Here is a 19,241-nt window from a genome sequence, read left to right on the forward strand (position 1 = left end):
AAGAAGCAGAAGGGAGCTGAAAGAGTTCAAGAATAAGAGAAACGACTTATAGGACAAGTTCACCTTCATAGACATGTGGGTTGAGTGAATGCAGCAATACTAGTAGAACACATCGTTGAGAGTTTGAGGAAAATTGGACAATACGTTAAAAAGTTATGAATTCTTGAAGTTTCAGCTCAGTCACGGCTGGATGAGAAGACTACTATAGCTTGTGATGTCACGTGTGTACAACGATATAAAGAAAGAATAAAGAAAAATCAACATATTTTCTCTTTTCTCGCATAACAAAAGAATACTCGACTGCTCTCTTTCAGAAGGTAGGGGAAATAATATTACCCTTAACATGCATCGGTAACAAGTTTAAGAAATGTGCACTTTTTTGTGAAATTCTCAGTTTATTTTCCTTATGTCGTCGTAGGCATGTGACATCATACACTGTAGTAGTCTTTTCATTCAGCAGTGACTGCGTAGATACTTTAAAAACTCACAACTTTTGAACGGATTATCCGATTTTCCCCAAATTTTCACTGATGTGTTCTACTAATATTGTTGCATTCACTTAATCCACATGTATATGAAGGTGAACTTGTCCTTTAATGAGATGATAATCAGAGACACAAATAAAAGCGTATGAAGAACGAGAAAAGGATAAGTAGAAGATGTTAGCAAATTTACAGGAAGTAAGGGAGGCAAAATAATTAGCGAAAGCGAAAGAAAATTGAGACTGACACTAAAATGATAATGACAAAGACAACATTATCAAGTTGGCCTACACTCAAACAGGAGAAGATATCATTAATCTTACCAAGACCTATTTCGTAAGTTCTTACTTAGCATTATTCATATTGCTATTATCACTTTCGCAAATTTTAGGCCTGTCCATGCATGGTGTCACTGCTATTCAACCTACTTATTTTCTACGGTTACAGCTCGTTATTCCGAAGGCTCTTTAGTCCGAAGATTCGTTATTCCGAAGGTCCGTTTTTCCGAATTTCATTTTCGGATTAACGAATCTCCGGAATAACGAACCTTCGGAATAACGCCACAAATGTTCGGATTAACGAACCCTTTTTCATTTTCAGATTAACGAACGTCTAGGTATATAGGGAATTTGTGTGTTTCGGATTAACGACCCTTCGGAATAACGAACCTTCGGAATAGCAAACTTTCGGAATAACGAACAGCACCCGTTTTCTACATAGTGTAAAAGACGTTTACTTTGATGTCTTCGAAACTACAACTGTGTTATGTTCAAGGGGTAGTTTTGGCGTACGAGAGTTTTGAAGAGGACTTTAGCGCACAGTCCGGCAATGTTTGGCTGACACCAAAGTTGACAGTATTGTGAAAATGGGAACAAATAGTTTTGACTGGGATATCATGGTGAAAATGTGTTGAATCGTCAATTGTGTAGTCTTACAAAATCATATATCATGATTTTGTGCTACTTTGTATTGTGGTATCATAATTAACTGCAGTGTCTTGTGAGAAATCCCTTCGATTTCAACCCATGTTCATATAGGGGCCTATAATTTCGGTATCATGATTGTGTCATGATGTAAAGGCACCTACTCAATAAGAAATTATATGGCACAAAACAGTTAAAGGCATAATTAACCATTTGCAGATGAAAAAAAAAAACATTAGTGCTTTAAAAATAGAAGTGACAACGATATCTTTTTGCGCCCCCTCCCCCTTTACACTTCAAAAAAGTCCTGAAATGTCAGTAAGAGATAGAAACAATCAATGTAAAAATATCCATCAGTATAATCAATGTTACTATTGTCAAATATACAAAATGTGAACAATAGTCGTAATAAAATTGTTTCTAGAATAAAAGCCGTCTATTGTTGTGGTTTACTGAGAAAAATAGTGATATCTCCTTGTATTTTACGCTTTATTGCCAATTTTTTTTTTTTTGCTTAAGATGTTTTGTGATACAACTGACCTACACAATCATCACGCATCAAATGTGATAACTCGAACATTTTTAAGTTCAAGATTCAAGATTCAAATTCATTTTCATTTCCATCAAATAAACAGAGAAATTACATACAATGTACAAGCAGAAGATATTTGCAAAAAAAAAAAAACAATAAAACAAAACGTGATTTAACAAAGTACGCCTACATGTGAAAATGTGTAACAGATGGGAGAAAATCCACAATTGTATTTTCGTTTATTATAATTATACATATGCATAATCATAGTACGAGTTTATTAAGGATGAGGATGGAAATGGAGGGTCCCACAAAAAAAAGCAAAGCTTGTATGATATGGACCCTCAGAAAACCTACATAAGACAGCCAATAATGAATAAAGCTACAAACCGATACACAACAAAATAAAACGAACCAATGTCAACTAACATGAATTCAAATTGGGAAGGAAAAAAGAGAAGGAAAAAAGAAACAAAAAAGGAAACTACAGCACCTGCCATCATGGACGCAAGCAAACTGGATTCTATGATATAAGAGTAACGAAAGAATACAACCTGGATTGAATATATTGCAAAAAACAAACAAACAATCAAACAAAAAACAACGTAATTATAAGACCGGTAAGAATGCAGACGAGGAAGAGAATAGACACAATGGCAGGCCTATGTACGGTACTAAAAGAGGAACATCTGAGGAGAACTTGTGTTTAACAGAATATTTTTCACTCATAAAAAAAGACATAATTGTATGATGTTTAGAGAAATGATGACATGACCGAGGTGATAAACGAGCCTAATTCGGTTGTATGTTATGAGCTGCTTCCAGTGGTGAACAGTAGGCCTATACCTTTGACATGATAACAGTACTAGTGGAGTGCAGGGGCTGCAGTCCCCCCCCCCCCCCCCCCCAAAAAAAAAAAAAAAAAAAAAAAAGAAAGAAAGAAAAAAATGGTTTTACAAAAACGAAGATCGAAGATCGAAAAAAAAAGGTCGGAAAAAGACACACCAATATTTACAAAGTGAATTTCGTCCTTTAGATTCTTTCCCGTTAGTCAGGGCGGGGGGAGGAAGGGGGGGGGGGCACCATTAACCAGCAGCCACATCACTCCCCCCCCCCCCCCCCCATCTTAAATGTTCTGTGGCCCCTGCAGTGTAGGCCTACTTTGATATCTATTCCAAGACTGAAAGTTTGATATTAAGCCAGAAATTTAAAGTCCTGCCTTTGCTAGAAACTCGACTTACGATCGTGAAGCGCAAAACACGTGCGTGTAATCCGTTTGCTGAAAGAAATTTGCGTTGGCCCTAGTATTTGTACATTGATCCCAGTTTACCCTTGGTTTTCTTCTCAGTCTTCAAAGAAATAAATCATTGTAGACGAGCCTAATTCTTATCGTACACTTATACTGCGTGTAGTCGGCTGAAGTACATTCAAAGAGCTTATATCGAGTTAGCAAGAGAAAAATCTATTTGAGTGCATTTTACATTACAGGCTCCTGCTGTATTATACTGCAGCGCTTGCAGCTGACGAAATGAATCCTGCTATTAGTATGCCCAAGGCCAAGGTCAATACACTGTATACAATACAATTGTCTGTTGTGTACGATCGAAGAGCCAGCGTTGAACGGCGCATTGGCGATAACAAGGGTAGGTATTGAAAAGTACGCTAAAATTTGCAATATGTGTCACATACACTAGTGAAATGAGTGTTGAATAACTGTAATTCAAGATCGAAAAGGCTACGCCTTCTCGACATCCACAGAATTCGAGTCATTCATTCACATTCTGCCTGCAACTTAATGCATTGTAACGTAGAAATCAGTTGGTGGGACTGTAGGATCATCTGACGCTGTGAAGATTAGAGTTTATAATATTATCTCGCTTATTGCAGCTTATTGTGTACATTTTACTGAGTTTCTTACGCGTAGAAATCATCATAGATTTTATTCTATAAGTTCGACTATGAATCAAGTACAGTGGTGAAGAGTAAACGACGTTGCTAGTTGCGACAAAGAATAATCCGGGGGAATTTGAATATATTTATAGAACCTGAGCCGCTTAGTAAAATGCTGAGAGGGAGAATGAATGAAATGAATGAAAGTTTTTCGAATTCTGTATTACTTAAAGGGACTGTACAGTACTGGTTGAGGTGAAGATTCATGTTTTGAACATTCCTAAGTGAGATAATGAGAAACCTCTTGTGAAATATGAAAGAACATGTAATTTAAGAAAGATTAAACGTTTATTTGATGAAAATTGGTTTTCAAATGGCCGAGATATCCAAAAAAGTGATAATAATAAAAGGCGACAGGCCACGCCTTTTATTAGGATCTCTTTGTTTCACCTTGTTTTTGGATATCTCAGCCATTTCAAAACCGATTTTCATCTAATAAACTTTTGATACCCCTTAGAACTGCATGCTCTTTGACATCTCATAGAGTGGTTTGTGATTATCTTGTAAAATGTTAAAAGCTAAATCCTCACCTCGACCTGAACTGTACATACCCTTTAACATTGATTATACTGATTAGTATTTTTACATTGATTGTTTCTATCTCTAACTGACATTTAAGGGCAAAGGACTATTTTGAAGAACTAGACAGGGGCGGATCCAGGAATTCCAGTCCTTGCACGGTTCTAATTTTCGAAAAGAATAGTCTAGAAGTAAAGTCTACTTTTATCAATGCTTATTATTGCTGTTCAGTGTTTATGCTCGGATAAGAAGCACCCACCACTCCAGGTAAATTAATTTTGTACCATCACAACGGCAGATTAAGTTCATCAGCAGGCATATAAATCGAAAATGCTGTAATGTAATTATAATCTTATGAACAACACCATACGATTATGCGACAACGGAATGTCCATGGCTGAGTAGTGTGCTATCGGGATTATGCCTCCTTTTGTATTGATGAGTTTCTGCTACATCTGCGTTGACGAACAAGTGACCTTTATTCTCAAACTAACAAGTGGTGTAAATGCTCAGAACTATACAGACAGACAGACACACACACACTCTCAAGTGCCTCAGCTATGTATAGGGGCGCCCACATAGGCCTGCCGCTGTACACGTGAAAAGAAAATAATCACAGTTCAAAAATTCACAGATTAAAATTTGTCAGAAAAGAACTACATCTAAGATATGCGGCACATATTTTTCTGGTTTTTTTTTTTTTTTTTCACCCACAAGGGCTAAAAGAGGGGTGATGATAAAGTGGTACTGACGACTACTATAGTTTCTCTCCCTCCCTCCCTCTCTCCCCATGCTATACCCCTCCCTCCCCCTCTCTCTCCCCCTCCCTCTCTTTCGAAAAACTGTACTTGCTTGAATCTTTTTCGACCTTAATTCCAAGCATCGGACACAGTAGCTGGTTTAAGGGCAACATTTCACCAATTCTGGTTATAAAATTCCACTTTTTCACGAAACGGTAATAAACGGTAATAATAGGAGCAGCCTAAACAGGGGCGGAGAGCACTTCTATAGTAATGCCGGCGGATAGGGAGGGGTCGGATGGGTCAAGTATAATTTATTTGAATGTAATGTGTAGTAATCAATATATATATATTTTTTCATATTTATCATTTATTTAATCTATTCTGTAGTTGATGCTCCCAATAAACTGTATAGCTACAGCAAAGTAACAGAGCCGGAAGTTTAATTATTTTATTTACAGGCGTAGCTGTGAGACCGTCTGTGTGACCAAACCTTCCCTGATGACAGAAACATGCAAGTTATGCTGAGTCGAGGGGAAGGTGCATTCCAATGTCTTTTGTTAAACATTTCAGTACTTTAGCAATGATTGACAGATGAGGTCACAAGAGGAATATTGGTTTGGAAGGATTTTGTGTGTGTGTGTGTGTGGGCGTTCCCAAGTAAATAGAAGAAAAAAAAATCGTTATTATATGGAATGTTTCTAGATATTAGTTTCACCGCAAAAGTGATGTTGAGGGTATCATAAATCAACACAAATCAACATGCATGTGGAATTCAGGGGCCCTTTAAGTGCATTACTATGACTGAATGACGGGTGAATGTAGCGGTGGCCATGACTGAACGCTAGCCATGAATGACTGGTACGGCTGCAAAGCCGAAAAACGAGCTGAATTATCGGCTCGACTGCGGCTCCGTATGCGTCTGTGGTCGCTGTAGACAGGTTAAAGTCTACCACGGGAGGCAAAATTGGTGGCCGCAGGCCGCGTTAGACAGGTGGCCGATGTACGCATGGTCTATAACATGGCTTTTCTCCTTGGGGGATTTTTAATGGCCGCCTCCGGAAAGGTGGCCGCTATAGACAGGTGGCTGCTAGGGCAGGTTTGACCGTACTCCATGTACAGTAGACTCCCGTTATAACGAAGTCCTCGGGACTGGCAATTTTCTTTCGTTATATCAATATCGAAATTTCGTTATGGCCGAACCCAAAAAGCACAAGAGCAACAACAACAACAACAACAACAACAACAACAAAATAAAAAAAAAACCAACAACAGCAACAACATAGAGATCATAATGTTGCGTCCTGAATTTTTATTTTGTTGTAACCTGCATTTCGTTGTAACCGTGTTCGTTATAATGGGAGTGCACTGTACATGTACTACTGGTCCTCGGGAAGAATTTCCACCTTCGTGTTGGCTTTAGTCAATGCCCCCCCCCCCCCCCTCGTTGCTTGGATGCGTTTCGGTTCGCTTCGCTGGCAGTGAAAAAAAAAACAACAAAAAACGTGTAAAAGGTTTCATAATAGCAAACTATGTGCAGTCAGGTGAATCGCACCCCTTGATCTCTGTGCGGGGCTTAATGAACTGTCCGCTTCTATGCCAATGCCATGACTATCCCTCTTTGTGTTGTATCGGTACATGTATATGCAGAGTGCCCAGGGTATTCGATGGAATAACTACAGTATACAGGGGTGCATCGTATAAAAGACTGACTCACTTTTCACATCAAGAAATCAGCAACGTGCACCAGAGCTCACCTCGAAGCTGCTGTGATACTCGACCAAGAGAAATCGTCACAAGATGCCAACAAAGGGTAAGAATCATTACATGCAATGCAGGTTATATGATATTCTTTCCGTGTATTTTGTTATTGAAACCTTTATGTATATATAGTACTTTGTATATAGCAGTAGTACTAGTAGCTATAGTAGAAAGACCATGCCAGTTGTAGCCTGGACTCGTATTCACAGCTCTGATATTCTGTTACCCCAAGGAGGTGGAAGGTCCACCTCCCTGGTTACCCCAATGATAACGGTTAAACTAGTAATCACTGGAATCACTCCAGGGAGGTGGAAGAGAGACGCCTCCCTGATCACTCAAAGCCCAACAACAATTAACATGTTAAAGCCCAACAACGATTAACATGTTAATGCTGCTTAATTCATCTCCCCTCCCCACCCCCGCCTCCCCCATCCCCGGCTGCGATTGACTGGTCACATGATCTTCAGTAGAGGTGATGTTATCATGAGCAGGCCAATACACGGCTCGCGCAGAATTATTGTTTCCTGCATTAAAGGGATCGTATAGTTTTGGTTGAGACCTAATTTCAGGTTTCTAACATTTTTTGGTCAGATAATGAGAAACCTCTTATGAAATAGGAAAGAGCATGTAATTCCATGAGGAATTCAACGTTTATTTGATGAAAATTGGTTTTGAAATGGCTGAGATATCCAAAACAGAGTGATTCTAATAAGTGTGGGACCCACACTTTATTACAGTTGCTTTGTTTTACTTTGATTTTTGGATGTTTCAGTCATTTCAAACCCGATTTTCATCAATAAACTTTGAATTCCTCTTAAAATGGTATGCTCTGTACTATTTCATGTGTTTTCTTGGTATCTTGCAAACAGTTAAAAGCCCAATTCCCATGTCGCTTTATTGATCATCTTTTCTTCCATGTTCTTGCCCTCATTGAATGTTTTATACCAATTTCCCTTGTACTTCTCCGATGTGCAGAGCGAGAGAGAAAGGGAGAGACAGTAAAAACAACCTCTCGCGTGATATTTTTGTCTCGTTTTTCCCCTCGGTTTGGAAGTTTAATAGGCCCTACTCCGCAGAAGAGGAGGTGTGATATGATTTTTCTTAGTGAATATTTGCCAAAGATGAATCAAAGGAACGTTAAACATGCACATTTATGTTGATTGGCGCCTGGTATTGAAACTAGAACAACAACAACAAAAAAACAACAACAACAATAAAACTTAAAAAATTTAATAACATGCAAAACCAAATCAAAATCGAAACGTGAAAGTCTGTTGCCATTCAAGGACACTCCAACTGTAGGAGAAAGGCGATGTGAGGACAGGCCTATGGCAGGCTTTCACATCGATGGTGAATCTCTTCCCACCTCCCTGGTGAAAAGGTGAGAAAGGCCTCGGTGCCATTTGTCAGTGCTAGCTAATGTTCTGCCTTCTCTTAACAGATGGTAGGGCACTTCTTTCGAGTTTTTCCCTCTTTCGGAAGAGGGAAGGGATGGGGTTAACAAGTCATCAAAATAAATGCGGGTTCGTAAGACACAGAACGGAATCACAAGAGCTGATGTTTTGCTGATTATCGAGGGTATACGACATTTGCAAACAATAGCTCATCTACAAGATACGGTACTAACAGACTGCTATTTAACAACGGTCCTTTCAGTTACGCCAGAATTGTAATGCTCAATGGTTCCTTATTGATCCTGAAACAAATTGTGCTTGTATTTCTACGAAGCAAGTCTTGCGGGTCTGTTAACACTTGGTATGCGTAAAGTGAGTCCAGAAACTTCCACATTATAGCGAATGCTTCGTATGCCACTGTATCAGGCCTACATTATAGATTGCTTGATCAAAGGGTTACTCTTTTTTTTATTTGTGTTTTATTGAAAAATTATACAAAATCACACTATTTACAACAATTTACATGATTAAAATAACACAATCACTGAACAATGTAGAGTAATTGTCAAAAAAAAAAAGAGCAGAACATTAAGTTACAAGATACGAATCAGATCTTGTTCAAGGGCGAAGTTACGAGATGGGGAAGGAGAATAAAAAACAAACAAACTAACAAACAAACTCTTCATTGCAAGCAAATCAGTATTCCAATTTGGAGATACTAATCGTAGATGATTGGTTCTGTGTACACATCTGCAAGGATCCATTCTATTATAAGAGGTCCCTCGATACCAACAGCGCAGTTTAGTAAGTCAGCTGACCTTTGAACCCTACTATTCCGATGTTTGTTTGTTTGTTTTTTCTCCAAGGGTTAAAGAGCTCCAATGTGCTAAAAGTCACTCTATTGATTTTCGTGCATATTGTGCATAATAGCATTATATTCGTAATACAATGTGATAATAGGGAACGTTCTTGAATTTTTCTCTTCGAAGCGGGGTCAAAGTGAGGGTGTTGTGGAAAGTTGAAGCGAAAGAGAAATTTGTTGGCTTATATATGGCCTGTTTCCCTCGATCATTACAGGTAATGTTTACGATTATTGTGAGTTTGTTTTTCCTTCTTAGACCAAACACAAAAGAGAATAGGCGATGCTGTTTAGAGGTTTTATACAGTTCTCCCCTGCCAAGAGTGCATTGGTTTGCATATGTTGAGAAGAATTGATATATATACTATCCTTTGCAGACTCTATTATAGCCACTGTAAAGACTTTTTTAAAGATGGGATTATGGGAAAAGTGTGATGCTGAGGACTGAGGATCTATTGAAAGCAGGTTTAGCACATTGCAGTTTGGCAAGTCAGTTGTGATACATTGTTGAACTAAAACTCACTGGCATGATCAAAACGAGACATCCAATATTAATGAATGGGAGAGACTGTAAACTTTTGTTATAAATTGCCAAAGTTTTTTTTTTTTTTTTTAAATACCCGATCGACGTGAATTAAGTTGCCATTAACAGTTGCGAAGTCAAAGTGAATTCAATCTTCCAACACGCCCACTCCTACTATAACCGCCATTGATATTGGAGCACTTTACAACTGGAAAAAAACCAACAACAACCTTCATGAACATCCCTGTCCGAATTAAAGAGTGAGGAAATCGAAAAAAGAAAGAAAAAAAAAAGAACAAAGATTTTTTTTTTTTCTGAATTGACACGTATACAGAAAATCTGTCTTTGATATTCGTTCTACTTGTACACATGGCTTACACAAGGTGCTTAAGGTGTCTGATTTTATAGAGATGAATATAGGAGATAAATATGTGGAACGCGGATAAAATATGGGCATACATCGCACAGATTCGGAACGATTTTACAACAAAGGCTACTTTCCTCTGTATCCAAACACTTCATCATTGTCTTCGAGTCCCGGTTCAAAGTTTGTATACTCTGATAATCGCCCATAAATCTGGACTATGAACACGTTTTAAAGCATATAATGGCGTTGCAGATTTGGCAAATCATGATTTACTGGCATATTGACGATCGAAAAACAAAGCAATACCTCTTCCGTTCCTCCCTCGCGGGGCTATGCGGGTGTAATGGAGACACCTTTACCTTCTGACCTTGTCATTGCCCGTATAGCTAGATACGTTGAATACGTGATTTGAATTTGACTTTTTTTCTCTCTCTCCTTTAGTGTTATCAACAAATAGCATTCTTAATGACAAGAAAATAAAGAAAATTATTTCGTGATGTCAACAAGGCCAATCAAGAAAAGATTTTTTAGTTACGAATATTGTCAAATGTCAAATTCTTATGTCAAGATTTTTTTTTTTTTACAAGATGAATTAATTTTCGATAATATCAATAAATGAAATATCAATATCAAGAATGTGAAATTACAGTATCAAGAGATAAGATTAGATTTTTACAATTCTTGCCATATTCCGACTCCCCCTCCCCCCCCCCTGCTTGTATTTATTTTTTTTTTCTCATGAGTCTAAACTGAAAGGTGAGTTTACTCTCATAACCCCGTAGTTATATATTATGCAAATGATGACAATGGAATGGTTATGTCCATGCAGGGTTGATGGAGAGGATCCGGGACGGGGAGACCGTCATTGTTGCGGAGGGATATGTCTTCGCCTTCGAGCGCCTTGGCTACCTCAAGGCCGGCCCTTTCACCCCCGAGGTCGTGGTCGACCACCCCGATCTCGTCAAGCAGATGTACAGGGACTTCGTCAGGGCCGGAAGTGACGTAGTGCAAGCCTTCACGGTGAGGAGCAAGTAAAAAAAAAGTGGCAAATCAGTTAGTGTATCCCTCTTTCTCTCTGTCTCTCTTATTTTTTTGTAATATGCCTACAGGACACACACACACACACAACTCTATATATATATATATATATATATATATATATATATATATATATATATATACATATACATATAGACCTACATATATCATATATACAACATTTTTGTATATCGAACGTTAACAGAACTTTTAGTTTGCTTTTTCGAATGAATTTAACATAAATATCAATTTTTAGTGGGCCTGGGCAACAGGGCCAAGGCTAATTGTGAGCCCTATGAGACATCGTAAAAATCTAAATTTTAAATTTTAAATTTTAAAGTTTTAAATTAGAGCTTGTATTATCTCCACGTCACACAGTACTACGGAAACCGTTCCAAGTTCAAGCTTGTTGGCAGGGAAGACGACCTCGAAAAGCAAAATCGTCTGGCTCTCAGGATGGCCCGCGAGGTCGCCGACGAAATTACGAAATTACTGTAACTAGCAAACAAATATTTGAGAACACGGAGACAGTATCCTTCTGTGTGCAAATTACGAAATGTGTAGTACGATAGAAACGAGTGATTCTCATGATCAAGCAGTGATTAGGTGTGTTTGTCGAAAAGTTCATTTTTTCTCTCTCTCTTTGTACCTATCTCGTGAGCTTTGCAAAGCATTTACAAAATATGAATTCTCCATCAGTGAATACTCTAAAATGAGCAGTCCAACTCCATTTTCTGCTTGCATCACTAATTGCTAGAGCCCTTTTAAAATGAAGATTTATATTACGTTTATATTCTTCACTTTGCAACATGTTTGTTTGTTTGTTTGTTTGTTTGTTTGTTTTGGGGGGGGGTTGTTTTGGTTGTTGTTTTACAGGGAAAAATCTTCATAATTTCTTGTTCCGGTCTTTATATATTTTGAAGGGGTTCCGGCTGTCATAACAATGGGAAGCCATTACATGATACATAAGGACGGTAAGGTATATACCCCTGACCACGTGGAGCTAAACGAGGGACTACGGCAGCTTGTAGCTGGAGTATACGAAATTACTGTAACTAGCAAACAAATATTTGAGAACACGGAGACAGTATCCTTCTGTGTGCAAATTACGAAATGTGTAGTACGATAGAAACGAGTGATTCTCATGATCAAGCAGTGATTAGGTGTGTTTGTCGAAAAGTTCATTTTTTCTCTCTCTCTTTGTACCTATCTCGTGAGCTTTGCAAAGCATTTACAAAATATGAATTCTCCATCAGTGAATACTCTAAAATGAGCAGTCCAACTCCATTTTCTGCTTGCATCACTAATTGCTAGAGCCCTTTTAAAATGAAGATTTATATTACGTTTATATTCTTCACTTTGCAACATGTTTGTTTGTTTGTTTGTTTGTTTGTTTGTTTTGGGGGGGGGGTTGTTTTGGTTGTTGTTTTACAGGGAAAAATCTTCATAATTTCTTGTTCCGGTCTTTATATATTTTGAAGGGGTTCCGGCTGTCATAACAATGGGAAGCCATTACATGATACATAAGGACGGTAAGGTATATACCCCTGACCACGTGGAGCTAAACGAGGGACTACGGCAGCTTGTAGCTGGAGTATACGAAATTACTGTAACTAGCAAACAAATATTTGAGAACACGGAGACAGTATCCTTCTGTGTGCAAATTACGAAATGTGTAGTACGATAGAAACGAGTGATTCTCATGATCAAGCAGTGATTAGGTGTGTTTGTCGAAAAGTTCATTTTTTCTCTCTCTCTTTGTACCTATCTCGTGAGCTTTGCAAAGCATTTACAAAATATGAATTCTCCATCAGTGAATACTCTAAAATGAGCAGTCCAACTCCATTTTCTGCTTGCATCACTAATTGCTAGAGCCCTTTTAAAATGAAGATTTATATTACGTTTATATTCTTCACTTTGCAACATGTTTGTTTGTTTGTTTGTTTGTTTGTTTGTTTTGGGGGGGGGGTTGTTTTGGTTGTTGTTTTACAGGGAAAAATCTTCATAATTTCTTGTTCCGGTCTTTATATATTTTGAAGGGGTTCCGGCTGTCATAACAATGGGAAGCCATTACATGATACATAAGGACGGTAAGGTATATACCCCTGACCACGTGGAGCTAAACGAGGGACTACGGCAGCTTGTAGCTGGAGGAGCCGACGTGGTCGGCTTTAACTGCACCCGAGGTCCCGATCAAATCATGCAGTACGTTGAGAGTGCGGTCCAGAGTAACATTGGGGTACGTAATCTTGACTTTGACTTTTGTGTTTCTCACGAAGAAATTCTATTCACATATAAATATTCACATTCAAATAGAAGTAATTCGGCATGATACATGGTATAAATTAAACGATTTGGCAGACAGCCTCAGACAGTCTAAATAGAGTGCACTCCCGTTATAACGAAGTCCTCGGCGGCGGTTTTCTGTACATCGAAATCTCGTGATAGACGAACTGTTACGTGTAAAAAGATATGGTAATTTGATCACCGGAATTTTCACTTCGTTGTGACGAGAATTTTGTCTTAACTGCTTTCGTTATAACGGGAGTGCACTGTAATACAAATTAGACCCAGCCAATAATCAATGGGATACAACCCTTTGTAGTTTGCTGACATGTATCCGTTAAGAAATGACAAAATGACTTGTTGTTTCTGGCAGAAAAAATTACAGAATTACAGTATTGTGCACAAAGGTAAGAAGGCGTGATGGCGGCTTCTTAAGAAATGCCTAGTTGACCATTGGGAAAACAAGTTTTTATAGAATCTATAGAATTCACGAAAAATTTTATGTCATTAGAGTTTGGTATCAAATGAATGCCACGTTTCACTTTAGTTTGTAAATTCGAAACTCGTCCTATGTTTCATTCAGGGTCATTACAGGGAACCCAAACCCAAAGAGCAATGTGGATTGAGTGAAAGCAGTAACATGAGTAGAACACATCGGCGAAAGTTTGAGGAAAATTGGACAATCGATGCAAACGTTATGAATTTTTAAAGTTTTGGTGTTGGAACCGCTGGATGAGGAGACCACGTGAGGTTATGACGTATGTGTGGACAACAATATAAAGAAGATTAAAAGGGAATTCCACAAACATTCATTTTTCACGAAAATCACACATTCCATCAACTTGATACTGACATACCCGGTATGTTAAGGGTAGAGTTCCCCCTTGCTTTCTAAAAGCGGTTAGCCAAGTGCTCTTTCATCATGGTAGAAAAGTGAATTTTTGTGAAAGTTTCTTTATGTTTTCTTTATGATTTTTGTCCACACAAACGTTATAACCTCTAGTAGTTTCCTCATGCAGCGGTTCCATCATCAAAACTTTAAACATTTATAACTTTTGCGTCGATTGTCCGATTTTCCTCAAACTTTCACTGATGTGTTCTACTAATGTTGCCACTTTCACCTAATCCACATTGCTCTTTGGGTTTGGGTTCCCTTCAATGGAAGACTGCGGGTTCACTACTCATACAAAAGAAATTCGTATGTTGTGAGTCATATATCACGCTTTATTTGCACATGGCGACACGCCGACGACGTCTTCCATGAAAACTATATTATTACTGCGTAGTCCGCTGCCATGTCGTGGCTGTATGCTGTCTGACTTAGAGGGGAGCTAAAGTCGTTGACCTACCTGCACTGGATCATTTCGTTGCAGGCCCCGCTTGCTGTGTTACCCGTGCCGTACCGAACAACGGACAAACATCCTTCTTTCCTCAGCATCCCAGATCCAAAAACAGGTACAAGATGCATTTATTTACAATTTATGTCAATATCAAAGTACATATTCAACTATTTGAACAGAGATATATAGATAATCAACAATGACTATTACAGCAGAAAGTGTGTAATACATAATAAAACGATTCGATCAAAATGCAAATTAACGCATTTTGAGAAAGTCTTTAACCATTTCTTTACTGGGGGGGGGGTCCCCCCCCCCCCCGACACTTCGCGCCATGATTCCGCAACGCGAAAAGATTTTGCCGCGTCATTTCAAGACCTTTTTTCATTGAAGTCTCCCGCATATTTTCAGACCAAATTTGTGATGTCCAGGTACACCGTTCTGCATGAAGTTATGCAATGTTTTGCATATGCATGTCAACCTGAAAACAGCTCAAATTCATGGTAATTATCGTGTGCAAATCCAATGCAAATTGTGGGGTTTTTTCTGTTAAATTGATACAGATTAGATTATGTCAACTTTTAATCATTTAAATTAATCAATTCTAATGTAGATAAGCTTGAAAAAGTGCAACAAATTTTGGCCAAAAAAAAGAATACAAAAGAAATTGATTTTGATTGTGATATTTTTGTACAAGAAAATTGTTCGATGTGTCTTGAGGGATTCTTACACAAAAATTAACAATCCTTCAGTCTTTTTAATGTAGTTACAAGTGAAAATATGATTTCATGCATGAATTTGCAAAATTAATTTACAAAAATAGAAAATCAATACGTTTTATTTTGTGACCATGTAATCTTGTAGTCAACATCCGGTTCTATGTTCAGGCAAAATTTTGCGGCGATCGCGCCATCGGCGGCAGAGATCTGATCTCTGATCAGATCTAACTGATCTAACTGGGCTATTTGAGGGTAAGTAAGATCTGCTGTATTTTTGTAACTAGGACAGTGATACCTCGCTAAAATGAGTGGAAAAGTTTGATAATTGTGTGTTTGTTTCTTACATTCCTTACCTGTGCTCGAGCCTCGTTCATTGTGATATTAATGGCATAAATTTGGTATCACTTTGAGAAAGTATGTACTTGCTAGTATGCACTTGGAAATAATAAAAATAGGAGGAAAATGTTGTGGGCATGTGAGCAGAATCAGAGATAACATTGCATAAAGCCTCAGCCTGAACTTGTTGGTCTGAGCGTGGACCTCCCCTTCAGAATTTTACATTTGAACAACTATAAATTTGTTAGACTGAGTACAGAGTTTCAGAATCTATAGTGATTGGGATGAGGAATAAGAACGTTTTCAAAATTTATAACAAATTGCACTGAACAAGGATGATGTCATGGCAGCCTCATCATGAGAGAATGCATGAGTTGGGCTCAAGGGAGCCGAACAAAAGAAGAAGGCATGCATTATAGATTCTACACAGGTGAACTTGTTAAGCAAGAGGAATTGTAATGGAATTACACTGCAACATTTCTGAAATAAGTGGGCTCCTATGTCATCTACACTGTTCAGTAAGATTTTTCAGAGTATAGGACCTCGTTTACAGTGCAGGGCCGGCCCGTGCCCGGCCTCAATTGATGTACTCGGCCCCGCAATTTTGTCCGTTTACAGTGCCGGGCTCGGCCACAGAACTCGGTAGACTTCTGTGGGCTCGATCCGGGCTTTTAATTCAAACCTTTCAATATTATGTCGTAGTGGCGCTCTGCTTGTAAACAAACACTATTATTGGGAGGGCGCCGCCGGTCGCAATGTGGTATAGTCTGGTTTCCAGATCCTTTGCCAACTGGACTCCGTGGCCGTGGCGACGAAGTCGCCGCCCCGCGACAAAGTCGCCGCCTTTGCCGAAGGCAAAAACCTCTGCAGGACAAAACCACCCTAAACAATACTAGTTTACATACTAGTTAATAGCCTGAATAGCGAAATAGTACGGGCAGAGGGTCTGGTAGCCAGACTAAATTTGGTACCGCATTTAGTCCAGTTTGCGTTTACAGTGAGTGAAAAGGCCGGGCTCGGCCGCGGCCGAGCCCCGCTTTTTCACTCACTGTAAACGGGGTCGCTAGTTTGACTGCTGAAGGACCACAATAAATTCCACAAAAAAAATGTAATCTATACATGAAGCTGTTGATTTATGTACTATATTATGTGAAATTATGAAAATCATCTGGAATGCCCCTTTAACGGAGGCCTTTTCAAAGATCAATCATCACGGCCGCCACCTAGTTATGTGCATCTTAATGAGTTCATTCAGATGTTTGGACAATGACGATTGGGTAATCGTCAATCGTCAGTGATAAAAGGACCGTTTCCCTTATTTCGATCTTATTTGGCCGAAGTGAATCACTCAAACTACCTTTGAATAAGGACCATGGTATGGGTAGCAGCAAACCTCAAAACGTGACGAATTTTGTGTTTCAAAGTTAATTACTGAAGAGTATACTTGTTGACACTATTATGTCACGTTGCTTAATGAAGAAAAAAAAAATCATGTCGTCCACTGTATATTGTCATTTTCTACTTTGAAATAATGCTCGAAAATTGGAAAAATTGGGAAAATTGGATTGCAGATCAGAATCAACCTGCCAAAATATTCGCTTTCTCTTGCAAAGTACGTGCATTTCGCAACTGAAATTGCTTTACAGCAACTGCAACTGCCCATTTTTCTTGGGTGACACGACATTAGCTCCTGCGACAATTGCTCCGCTCTTATTTTCTCCGAGGACTTAGGGTTAGTGTTAGGTATAGGGTTTTAGGTCTTGTTTGATGTGGGGATTATTATCAGGGCTAGGGTGATGTTTCTGGATAGAATTTATGTTTGGCTTAGCGTGCAGAAATTTCACGGGTGCAGTCATATTGTCGCAGGAGAAAATGTCATGTAACCTTTTTCTTGATTTTTTTTTATAGATTTGTTATATTCTGAACATGTAGTTTTGAATTTGTCAAAGAGCTGCCTTGATCTTATCCAGGCTGGTCGTCGGCGGTGATGATAAAAAGCAAGACAGCATGTTTAAAATGTTTTTGTGGCACTTTTGACAGAAACAGGTTCATGAATTAATCAATGGGCGCTGAATGTTCATATGTGGGGGTCCATGGTCAGGTGAGTGAGCAAATTATTCAAGGTACCTTGTTTCTCGTTGCAGGCAAACAAGCTTTCCCTGCCGACTTGGACTGCCTTCTCTGCTCTCGGACCGACATCGTGAAATTCGCCCGGGATTGCGTCCGACTCAAGATCCCATACGTGGGACTGTGCTGCGGCAACGCACCCCACTTCACCAGAACCCTGGCTGAGGCTCTTGGCCGGACGACCGGGGCGTCCAAATTCTCACCAGACATGTCGCTGCATGGAATTTTTGGAACGGACACGGGCAAACTGAACCCCTATTACTTTGACGAAAAGAATAACTAGAGATGTTTAACCGAAAAACCCCGCAAATAACAAATTTGATATGACGAAAGAATTTTAAGAAAACACAGCTCATAATATAATTCCCGAAGAAATTAGAGACGATGCAAACTCAATGTGAAGAGGTCCTATAGATACAGAAAACCGTTTGTGTGTTGTAAGAGTGATGATGAGTACGTAAAACAAACAAACAAACAAACAAAAACACGAGCGTCTTAGGCGACTACAAAAGAGAAGAGAAGAAGCGAGGGTAAGAAAAACAATTATAAAAAGATATAGGCCCTATCATTACATTCCTCTTGTGTTTCAGAGGGGTTTTTTCTTCATGTTTTTTACGGTGGTTTAGGCATGACTTTGTGATCGAGTCCACTCATGCAATAAAGAGGGGGCATTTCATGAATGTTTTTGTCAGATATTTTTTTTTGTCTGACAAACTGCTAAAAGCTACTGAAATCCTTGCATCTGATTGGCTGAGAGCAAATTTGTCCGACAAAGTTGTCGGACAAAATGGTTCATGAAATGCCTCCATGTGTTTAAACTAATACTAAAAAGAGTGGGTTCTGCGCGTCGTTGCAGCTTTTGTGTGACTGGTGAGCACAATTTTCTGCACATCCGTACACAGTAAACCTCGCATAAGTCGACATCGCGTAAGTCGACATCGGGGTCGACATCGCTTTAAAGGCGACGCATCGACAGTGTGTCGATTTTTTCGTATGAATATCCTTTAACATTCTTCCCGTAAGTTGACATTTGCGAGAGAACAACTTACCTATGTCACTGCCTTTGTCAAAATGATTTTAGGTCTAAGTTGCCAACTAAGTTTAGAAAATGTTATTTAGGCATTAATTTGTTATCAGGCATTTCACTTGCGGGAGTTGTGACTAGGTGTATGACGGGGCTAGCGATATATCGATCATTGCATTGAATGATGTTTCGTTACAGATCGGTAAAATGACAGAAAACTGCACAAAATGTTGTCTGTTGTGAAATCGGCAGGATTTTTTTTTTTGAGATGACAAAGTTGTCCTTTATGTTTTTTAGTAGTGTATCTATCACCTAGCAAAT

General features: G+C 38.8%; 1 protein-coding gene across 1 annotated transcript; it reads left to right on the plus strand.

The window, feature by feature from the left end:
• The first annotated feature begins 6,851 nt into the window (after nt 1-6,851).
• Nucleotides 6,852-18,234, plus strand: LOC140242957 (betaine--homocysteine S-methyltransferase 1-like). The gene is made up of 6 exons (XM_072322700.1): nt 6,852-6,959; nt 10,880-11,070; nt 11,467-11,551; nt 13,128-13,327; nt 14,748-14,829; nt 17,914-18,234. Exons 1-6 carry the CDS (start codon nt 6,947-6,949, stop codon nt 18,177-18,179), a joined length of 837 nt encoding a protein of 278 aa, XP_072178801.1. The 5' UTR covers nt 6,852-6,946; the 3' UTR covers nt 18,180-18,234.
• Nucleotides 18,235-19,241: the final 1,007 nt, after the last annotated feature.

This window comes from Diadema setosum, chromosome 19, assembly GCF_964275005.1.
Source record: "Diadema setosum chromosome 19, eeDiaSeto1, whole genome shotgun sequence".
Classification (NCBI taxonomy): Eukaryota; Metazoa; Echinodermata; class Echinoidea; order Diadematoida; family Diadematidae; genus Diadema; species Diadema setosum.

Coding starts and splice junctions, on each gene's coding strand:
- LOC140242957 (XM_072322700.1), top strand. Junction 11,071..11,466: donor ACGTAGTGCAAGCCTTCACG/GTGAGGAGCAAG, acceptor CACGTCACACAG/TACTACGGAAACCGTTCCAA. Junction 13,328..14,747: donor CGGTCCAGAGTAACATTGGG/GTACGTAATCTT, acceptor ATTTCGTTGCAG/GCCCCGCTTGCTGTGTTACC.